Source organism: Setaria italica, chromosome V (assembly GCF_000263155.2).
Source record: "Setaria italica strain Yugu1 chromosome V, Setaria_italica_v2.0, whole genome shotgun sequence".
Taxonomy (NCBI): Eukaryota; Viridiplantae; Streptophyta; class Magnoliopsida; order Poales; family Poaceae; genus Setaria; species Setaria italica.
This window is the reverse complement of record NC_028454.1, coordinates 29,086,026-29,096,265: the sequence shown is the minus strand read 5'-3', so window position 1 is coordinate 29,096,265 and position 10,240 is coordinate 29,086,026. Positions and strand designations below refer to the sequence as shown.

The 10,240-nt window shown below is 44.4% G+C and overlaps 1 protein-coding gene across 1 annotated transcript; it reads left to right on the top strand.

Moving 5' to 3' along the window:
* Positions 1–3,452: 3,452 nt before the first annotated feature.
* Positions 3,453–5,385, top strand: LOC101777319 (hydroquinone glucosyltransferase). The gene has a single exon (XM_004969134.4). It carries the CDS (start codon positions 3,613–3,615, stop codon positions 5,125–5,127), a length of 1,515 nt encoding a protein of 504 aa, XP_004969191.1. The 5' UTR covers positions 3,453–3,612; the 3' UTR covers positions 5,128–5,385.
* The last annotated feature ends 4,855 nt before the right edge of the window (positions 5,386–10,240 follow it).

Sequence of the window (10,240 nt, the reverse complement as noted above, 5' to 3'; positions counted from 1 at the left end):
ATCACCTGTGTGAGGGTACTCAACAAATCACTCAAATCTTGACCCATATACAGATTTGGGTGATTTAAATTGCCAAATCACACATGTGACAGGAGGTCTCAAATCACTCAGGTGACATATCAAATATAATATAGTGTATGTCTAGATACATATAAATATCTATAAACCTAGAAAAGTCAAAACGACCTATAATTTGAAACGAAGGGAGTAAGAACTTGATTACGCTAGAGCTAAATAAAGGTGATAGGTTGTGATGTGGTAGACTTGATTGTAAGGACTTGCCTATCTTAAGGTTGGTGACATGATGCTCGTCGTGGTTTTTATAGGAGCGAAAGTGCATGGGAGGGAGGGGATTTGATGCCGACCTTCAGCGCCAAAGCGCCAGGATGAATGCCAATCACAAGGGTTAGCTCGCGATTTAGGAGGGGTAATGCCCGGGATGAGAGGGCACGTGGTGGACTAAAGGAGTTGAGCTTGAACCAGGGTAGCTCCACGCAGTGCTGTGTAGTGCTCGATTTGGAACGAGCACTAGTGGGATATGTTTGTTGGAAAATGAAGCGAAGGGAAAGAGGGGAAAGGAGGATGACACAAGGGCACGCTTGGAAGGAGAGAGGGGGGAGAAGGGTTGAAGGCTGGGCGCCTCCAACCTCGTTAGCAAGAAAATTTGATACGACTCAAGTGAGTGTTTCTAGAGGGACTTGGGTGGAAACGGGCTTTGGTCCATCCGTCAAGGTGGTGAGCTGGTCAGGAAAAGTAGGTGGCGAAAGTGAGGATTTGGGCCTGAATTGGAATGGGTTTTGTCCTAAAAACACACACAAAAAAGAAATTTTTGCATTTAAACTTATCCAGGAATGAACATATCCAAATTTGAATAAAACATATTCACTTTTCAAATAGAAATTAAACATTGTCAAGTCAACATGTATGCATGAAACACATTTATAACCTACGTTCATTTATTTATTTTGAAATTTTCTATTTGCTTAGAAAGTGAGAACAACTCTAATTGAATATAGAGAGTTTCTAAAAAAATTAAAGTATTAAAAAATGTAAAATTATGGTGTTACATCAACCTAGATAAAATATAGACAGCCCTCTTTAAAAAGATGAAATGGAGAACCCTCCATGAAAAGATTAAATGAAGAATGCTTCAAATTATTAGGAAAATTTCCAATATCTATATCAAATAGAGGATGATTTATTTTTCAAGTATTAGAAAATGAATTAGAATGACAATGTGTAATAATATCATAACTTTTAAAAAAGGATGGCAATTGACTTATACATTGCTTTGTCGGCAGAACATCTACTAATTCTTATTCTTAGTGTCCACATCTTTTTAGATAAAGCAATATAGTTATTATTCCACCCATTTGCATGAGGCAAAGATGCCCAAATCTGTGAATGTCATCTTAGCGTGTGCATCGAATGTCGTTTTGGACACGATAGAAGAACTTTAGGTGGATTAGTTTAAACTCATGTTGGCATCAGGTTTTATTTACACACGCCATTGTGTGATTTGGGTGAGGGCGGCGCGCAAAGCTTGTTATATTTCTATAGGTAGTCTCCTATATATTAATTTTTTTTGACTTTATCACTACGTAAAACAGAGGTGAAGTCAAAATAGATTTTTCCATCCGTTTGTAAAAAAGATCGATGATATGGCCCCCATAATTCAGAAGTGAAGTCAACATCTAGATTAAATGAAATCGAAACAATTTTAAAACTAGTGAACCGATGGTAGCTCAGCTGGTAAGGTTTCTTACGGTGGAACCTGCCCACCAGGGTTGGAGTCCTCAACTCGGCATTGGTGCTTGTATTTTCCTGAATTTATTCTAGGATTTAACCGGCACTATTCTTTTAGTGGTAGCTGATGTGCCCTCAACAGCGAGGCGCCAGTGGTGACTTCGTCAATCTTGAGGATTTGCCGGCTCAGTCTTTTGGAGGTGCTCATAGAGGTAGAGTTGCGTGCGTGTGTTCGTAGGGGCGAGTGTGCGTACGTGTATGTGAGTGTCTGCATCTGTACAGTGTGATTCAAAAAAAACAATTTTAAAACTAGGAAACTATGTGAAATTTATTATGTAAGCGTCTGCATCTATGCTGTGTGATTCAAAAAAACAATTTTAAAACTAGTAAACCATGTGAAATTATGTAAGCGTCCGCATCTGTCCGCACAGATCATTCTGATTTCACTTTCAAATATGATAACAAAAACTAGACAAATTTACTCAATCCGTATCGTATTCCATGATGGAATTATTGCGGTGAGTCACTCTCATTATGCTCACTTAAAGCACAAAACTATATTTTCGAAATATCGTGTACTAGTAGATAGAGTAATCAATTACATTCTTCCGAACAACCGAAACCTTGTGGCATGCCCCGACTCCGAGGGAAAAAGTGTAAATTAGGATATATACATGTCTCATGATAAGAATAATCACTCATCACTCAGTGTTACAAGTTCGCGAAATAATACGGGATACAATAATATGAGATGGGCTACATCTATCCGTATCCGATCCGATTATAGTGTAATTTGCCACTTGTAAGTCAGATGCTACGTCTTACTCAGAAGTATCGGATGCTCGTAATCATGTGTTCAAGGGCCCCTACCTGACCGGGGCACACGGCCGATTTTGTGCGAGTGATTATTCAGTCCGCATGGTCTGTGCGGGGCCCTTGCCTGATTGTCCACTGCGCTCGCACTGCACAGGCCACATCTTCCCCCCACGGCGACGAGGCGACATGCTGCTTGCGCGCGCGTGGACTCGATTCGACCTCATCGCGTCGCGTCGTCCACTGCGTACCACGCTCTTTACGTTACGTAACGGTTTTTCACTCGTCCTCAGTCTGTAGCAGCCTGATAGCTAGCTCTACTAGCACTCGCAGATCCATGAGCTGAGAACAGGATCCCATGATTTAGCACGTACATACTACATACGCACCCAAAATTGGGTAGCATTTTTTAGATTTTGTAACACCTGAATCAAAATGTTGCAAAAATTGGGATACTTCAGGAGTTCAACATGCAGATTTTTAGTTACACCATACCCCAAGAGTTTTCTTTGAAAAATATATTGCGGGGTGCGTAATATATATGCCTATATGGGTTAGTTTACATGTTTGCATCTATAGCGTGTTTTTGGAAAAAAAAATTATAATAAAGTTAACACGAATCTAGTACGTAAGTAGAGGTAGCTTAGCTTCAAATGTGTGAGAGAGGGTGTGTGGCCTCAGTAGAGATAAGGAAAGGTCCGTCCCTTGACAGAAAAGGAAACAATTCCGATGTGCTAGTAAAAGCTAGCCGACATCTGGCATGAAGCCGAAGGCACTTTGCGAGACTCCATAGCGGTGTGCATGATTATTTGGGATCACAAATGGTCAGACAAATGGAGGAAATACAGTTGTCTGCCACATCAACTGGATGCCCCTCTTGAAAGAATATTGCGAATGAGCTTCCGTTGTTATATACGTGTTGTAGGGGGTATGGCGTGTTGTTTGTTATACACACCCGCTAGCACAGACTTCTTTTTACTACGTCTACAAGTATAGTTGCTAACCCAGCTCCAGGCTAGAAGCAAACGTGAGGCAGGGGTCGGTCTACGTACCATGGCAGGGGTGCATGAACAAGCCGATGCGCCGCACGTGATCGTGCTCGCCAGCCCCGGTGCGGGGCACGTCGTCCCGGTGGCCCAGCTCGCGGCGCGCCTCGCCGCGCGCCACGGGTTCACCGCCACGGTCGTCACCTTCACCAACCTGTCCTCGCGGGAGCACTCCACGGCGCTCGCCACCCTTCCCGCGGGCGTCTCCGTCGCCAAGCTCCCGGAGGTGTCCCTCGACGACCTCCCCCTCGACGCGCATATCGTGACCCGTATCATCACCGTCGTCCAGCGCACACTGCCGCACCTCCGTGACATGCTACGCTCGCTCCTGGGCTCCCCGGCTGGCGTCACGGCTTTCTTGACAGACATGCTCTGCCCCGCCGCGCTCGCCGTCGCCGAGGAGCTCGGCGTGCCGCGGTACGTCTTCTGCACGTCGAGCCTCATGTGTCTGGCCACTTTGCTCTACACGCCGGAGCTCGCGAGGACCACCACCGGCGAGTGCCGCGACCTCCCGGAGCCCGTCCTCCTGCCGGGGTGCATGCCGCTGCGCGGCGTCGACCTCATCGAGCCCATTCAGGATCGCACCAACCCCGTGTACGCCCTCATGGTCGACCTGGGCCTCGACTACCTCCGCGCCGACGGCTTCATCGTCAACACCTTCGACGGCATGGAGCACGAGACCTTGTTGGCGTTTAAAGAGCATTCCGACAAGGGCGTGTACCCTCCGGCCTACGCGGTCGGCCCGTTCGTCCGGTCGTGCTCCGACAAAGCAGCCGAGCACGTTTGCATGACGTGGCTGGATGAGCAGCCGGAAGGGTCGGTCTTGTACGTGTGCTTCGGCAGCGGCGGCACGCTGTCCACGGAGCAGACTGCCGAGCTCGCGGCCGGGCTGGAGGCGAGCGGGCAGAGGTTCCTGTGGGTGGTGCGTCTCCCCAGCGACAAGGACAGCAGCGCCGGCTACTTCGGGACGGTGGACCACGGTGACGACCCGCTGAGCTACCTGCCCGAGGGGTTCGTCGAGAGGACCCGAGGCATGGGGCTCCTCTTGTCACAGTCCGCGCCGCAGGTGGAGATCCTGAACCACCGCGCAGTCGGCGGGTTCCTGTCGCACTGCGGCTGGAACTCGACGCTGGAGGCCGTGGCCGCGGGGGTGCCGATGCTGGCGTGGCCGCTGTTCGCCGAGCAGAGGATGAACGCGGTGAAGCTGTCGTCCGAGGGCATGGGCATGGCGCTGCGGGTGACGGCACGGGAGGAGGACGGGGTGGTGCCGCGGGAGGAGGTGGCCGCGGTGGCTACAGAGCTTATGGTTGGAGAGGAGGGTGCGGCGGCGCGGAAGAAGGCACACGAGCTCCAAGCGGAGGCACAGAAGGCGGTGGTGCCTGGCGGGCCCGCGCACCAGGAGCTCGCGGCCGTCGTCGGCAAGTGGGATCGGAAGCGCGCAGTTCCAGTTGAAACTAATGGAGTCTCCAGTTCAAAAAATGAAACTGATGGAGTATTGGAGTGTGAAGAGCCACTGCCGTGACGCGTGCTTTGCCGGCGCGGTCTCTGACTTTGGTAAATTTTTATCGGTAATTTGTACTATGTCTGTACCGCATGCTATGCTATATGATGTTCTGTAAGTGCTATTATTCATGGACATGGACGCCAGCAAATTTAGTAACACGTAAACTCACATCTATCGTTGTACTTACACTACTAAGTACTGCATTCTGTTCTATGGAACGAATGTTATTTTGTAACAAGTTCATGTTTGAATCCATCCCAAATCCGAATTTCTATATGCCACTCGGTTGTTTTTCTGTTTCCTTTTCACTCGGATTTCTGTGGCTGCGATTCGTTCAAGATTCGTGCATCGTTTTCTGTCTTGCAGGCTGTTGTTGTTCTATTTGTTGTTGGCCCGTTCGTTTTCATCGGCCCGTTAGCTGGCTGGATTGGAAACCGTTTCTTTTTCTCACGATAACCCTTGGTGTCGGCTTCTTGTTGCTCCTAGAAATCTCCGTGCTTTCGACTGCGGCGGCGGAGAACGGCGTGGTCACCGATTCGCTGAACCGTGGCACCGGTGAAGGTTAAGGCCGTTGTCTTCGTCCACCTCTCGCTACTGGAGCATCTCAGTCCCTCTCCGTGCATCCATGTGCCTAGCAGAAGCTGTTTTCATTTTTCTTTCGCACCTTGATTTCATTTTGATTTTACTAGTTAATGTTCGCTGAGGTAGTGGGATGGCTGTCAGTTTTGATTTAGGGGTACTTATAGGGGAGCGAATGTCTTTTGCCTTTGCCGCAGTCATGGAGTGATGGGCGATTGGGGGATTAACTGATCCCCATTTTTCAGTGTTAAGTTTCAGCTTAGCAGTTATCAATCATAGGTTTATTAATAATTTATCAGTTCATTTTAGTTTATCCTTATTGTTTAATTATTGTTTTCTACACTGACTTGTAGCCTTTGCAAGTCTGCATGAATGGTGGTGTTTTGGATCATTCAGACCAAAATGGCCTAACCTTCAGAATTCCGAATAACATGGGGCTGGCAGACTATAGGTTTTGTCAGATTTATTGGAAGCTCCGAATAATCTAGCATTCTAGCAGAGAGGCCTTTCTCTTGCTTTTTTTTTTTTGTCTCTCATGCAGTAGTTCTGTAGCTTCATTCACGTAATTCTGGCTTCAGAAGATACAACTTGAATAAAAGAAACTTTCTTCTCGTTACAGGGTCTCAACTTTCAGTAGCATCGTTTGCATACTGTCATTTCATATCGTCTTGTATGGAAGCTGTTGTTTCCCAAGGAGAGAAGCTGGAAGCAGGAAAGAATCAATGGAGCACCCACCGATCCTAAATTACCCTCTTGTGGTAATTAGTAAAAAATGGAAGCACTTTGTTCATCTATGTTTTTGTTACCATCAGCTATTATCTCTTTGTGAGTAACTAATGCTCATCTTACCATCGTACCTGCTTCAGAGGTTATCAGTGCTAAGTTTCAGCTTTTTGGTTTTCACTAGTGAGGTTTATTCCATGATAAGTTATCAGTTTATTTTATTTTACCATCATTGTCTAATTTTTTATTTTTTTAATCATTGCTTCCTGTGAATGACGTTGAGCTCTTGAAGTGGCTCCATACTACAGAAAAGTATTACAATTTGTTGTGCTAGAATGTCCCATTATCTCTTAATTTTCTGGTTTCACATTGTTTTATTCCACATTGGGGGTCTTTATTATTTATCTGTGAACTTTCCTATTTATTTTCTGTCCATTTTTTTATTTCTCTTGTATATTCCATTCTTAGTTGGAACATAATTAGAGAAAGGAGGGGAAAGACAGAGAAGAGAGGAGAAAATTCTGTATTTAGTTCTTACTTTCTTTTTTCTGTTTTGATTCGAGTTCATTGTTGGCACCAGGTAGCGGCAGCAGCGAACAAAGGTGCAGTATTACCTAAAGATTTGGCTAGATCAAAATTTAGTTAGTGATGTTGTTGATACTGGTTTTTAACCAGAGTCAACCGATGATGATAAGGTTCCAACAGTCGATGGACTCGCAGGGAAATCTGTTGATAACCCAGCCTTGACCAAGGCCAGTTGCAGGTGACCGGATTCTAGAAGCCGATAGAAGATCGGGAAGATCCAATTCGAAGCAAAATCGATTCCACCAAATAAGGGAAAGCGTGGAGGATTATCTGTAGTAGTTTTTAGATTTATTGTAACGGTTCATGTCGTAATCGACTAGGATTTTAGTTTGCTCCAAGATATAAATATAAACCCATGAACCTTGTACCGAATAATCATCCATCAATCAATACAACCTTTCGGCACCACGCTGCCAAAACCCTAGGAGTAGGAGTAGAGTAGAAACCGACGAGTTTCTTCTTGCGCGCAAGGCTGCATCGGCTTCGATCTCAGGCAAGCTCGTAAGTACCGTCACCCGATCGTTATGTTTTCGATATCAGAACTTTCTAGGCATCATCCAATATTCTGATTTCTTATCGTAAAGGCTAGTTATCGAGTTAACTTAAATTGCAAGTAGAACTTTCTAGGTTTTGTCCAATATTCTATTTGTCTTCGGCGTTGCTCACAGTTATCGAACAACTTAGAACTGATTAAGTTGTCTTTATCGGTTCCTTGATCTTGTTTAAGCGTTCACCAGTTATCTGATTGTATCGGCTAGTTAGATCTTGCATGTTATACTTGCTTTATATATGCTAGGTCCGATAGATCTTTACCCGTGCCCCTCGCATTTCTAGCCTTTTATATATGCTAGGTCCGATAGATCTTTACCCGTGCCCCTCACATTTCTAGCCGTCGGATCCTTAACGTCAAAACGCTACCGATGAGAGCTGATGCTTTGGTTGGGTCCCATCCATATCTCTTGGTACCGGATAACGTCATTGAGCTGATAGTCGGGTGTACGAGGCCTTACTGCCGTAAACTAGTCTGTTAAGTTAATGGGTTGAAATTAATGCCCTCTCAACCATGATGCCTTGGTTATCCAATCAATGTCTCAAAGACATTAATTAGATCTGCTAGCTTAATTGGATCATAAGTGGTAGGTAAGAGGTCTTTGCTGCTATGCTCTAAGGTTTTAGATTAATAGATTAAAGTTAATGCCCTCTCAGTCGTGCTGTCTTAGTTAAGTCCAATCTACGTCTCGTGACATTAATTGAATCTGACATGTGTATAGTGAGCAAAGGCTCATTTTATGGCTGTTGTTTTACATTGCATCTATCTTAGCCCGTCGACTCATATAGCTGATGTCACATGCCATTAATGTTCATGCTATTAATGTTCATGTTTATTTGCATCATATGTTTATTTGCACCATATGATTACATTGAAAATCTAACCCTTATGGTGTTTATTCAAAGTAACGTCTGTTTATGAGCTCGAAGGCTTAGCCACCTATCAATTTAACGTTTCCCTTTCAGGTGTACATTCGCGAGCTGATTTGGAACCTGCACTGGAATTAAGCAGATCTTTCAGATCTTTCGTGTTATTCAACGTAAAAGCCTGAGGCTCAAATTTTACATCAACAGACGTACATATTGTCTAATAATTTTATATGACAGCAGTGATCAGCAGACTAGCGCCGCTCCTGGATGGCATGTTCTTATCTTGTACGGTTGTACCTACAAAGGTCCGCTAGCACAGAAGGTGAAAGTATAATATGCCTAAAATTAGAATGTGAAAAAGTTGCTAATCTCCTTTTTCTGGGAGCTGTTGTATGCTTTTTTCTAGTTGAATTAATCTTATTGTACCAGTAGTAGAGTGATCATGCCGTAGTAGTAGGGGTTCAGGACAAGATCATTTAGTGAGAGACAAGAATATAGATTCAATATGGTCAATAGGAGATATTTAGTGTCAAATCCAATAATAGAGAGTTATTAGCAGTGATATTCAGTTGCAATCCGGAGATGTATTAGCATATGGCCCCCTACTTTATATTATTGCCACGCCAACATAACATATCAGTAGTTATTCAGTGTGATTTATTTTGTTTATACTGGAGTTTTCCAATATTTGAGAGGATGCGTATCACCAATCACAAAGAAATTAAGGCTTGAATATTTTTTGTTTGTTCTTGCTCTCTGATCTTTTAGTTCCTTTTTATGACTGGAATGGGTTTTTTTTCTAGGCGGTGAAGACCTGTGGGTTGCTGGTGATCAGGGTTCGATCATACATTATGTAGACAGCTCCGCACCACACTCACTCTTGCCGCCGTTTAGTGACGACTGACGACTATGTTATGTTATGCCATCCTACCGTCTCTGTTTCTTCTGTACAATAGCTGTCCTCTGGAGTTTCATGATCATGGTTACCTTCAATGCAGTTAAGTGTGAAATCTCCAATTCACCAGCATGAGCAATATGTATGACTAGATGCAAGTTCCAATGTTGTATGTTCATTGTTTCCATTCAAGATATGATATTGCCTGGTCATTTTCATCATGAAGTAGCTGATTTTTTTTCCCCATCTGAGCAGAGTAGCGGGCTGCGGGCAGCTATGGACTTCACCACTCCAGCATTTTTTTTTTTGCAAGAGAAGATTCTTGTAGTTCATGCAAATTCTAATGCACATAGTTCACAATTGGCTGATAGCATCCTATGGAGTTTATTATTTGCAATTGTAAAACATTCTATGGAGTTTGAGTTCCTCATTTATTCAGTGTTGTCTTCGATGCTGACTCTAGGGAAGTGGTACGGCTGGTGCAGCTGTATTCAACTATATGCTGTTTGCTAACAAATTGGAACTGTAATATTTTTGTCAGCGTTGGATAAAGGGGTTAACTTGGTGGATCTTTACATGCATGTCAGCCAGCAATGATATGCAATTAGAGGAAATCTGAGTGATTTGTCCCTTCATTTTCACTCGTTTTTCTGTGTTGTTAGCATTTTCTGTATCTGGTTGAAAAAAATTTGACGCACCACATAGTTTTGCCTTTGGTTTGTAAATGACGTGTCATTATTTCATTGGTTCAATCTGGACCAAAAGCTGGCCTATGGGCTCAGCGTTTTGGGTCTCTTCGTATTGGGCCTACGTTTCAAGCCTTCTGACAATCCCGGTCCACAAATACAACATACTGTACTAGCCCAACAAGCACAGAAACAACGACTTCCTTCTGGGCTTTCTCACATCATCATCAGTGCCGGAACGCCA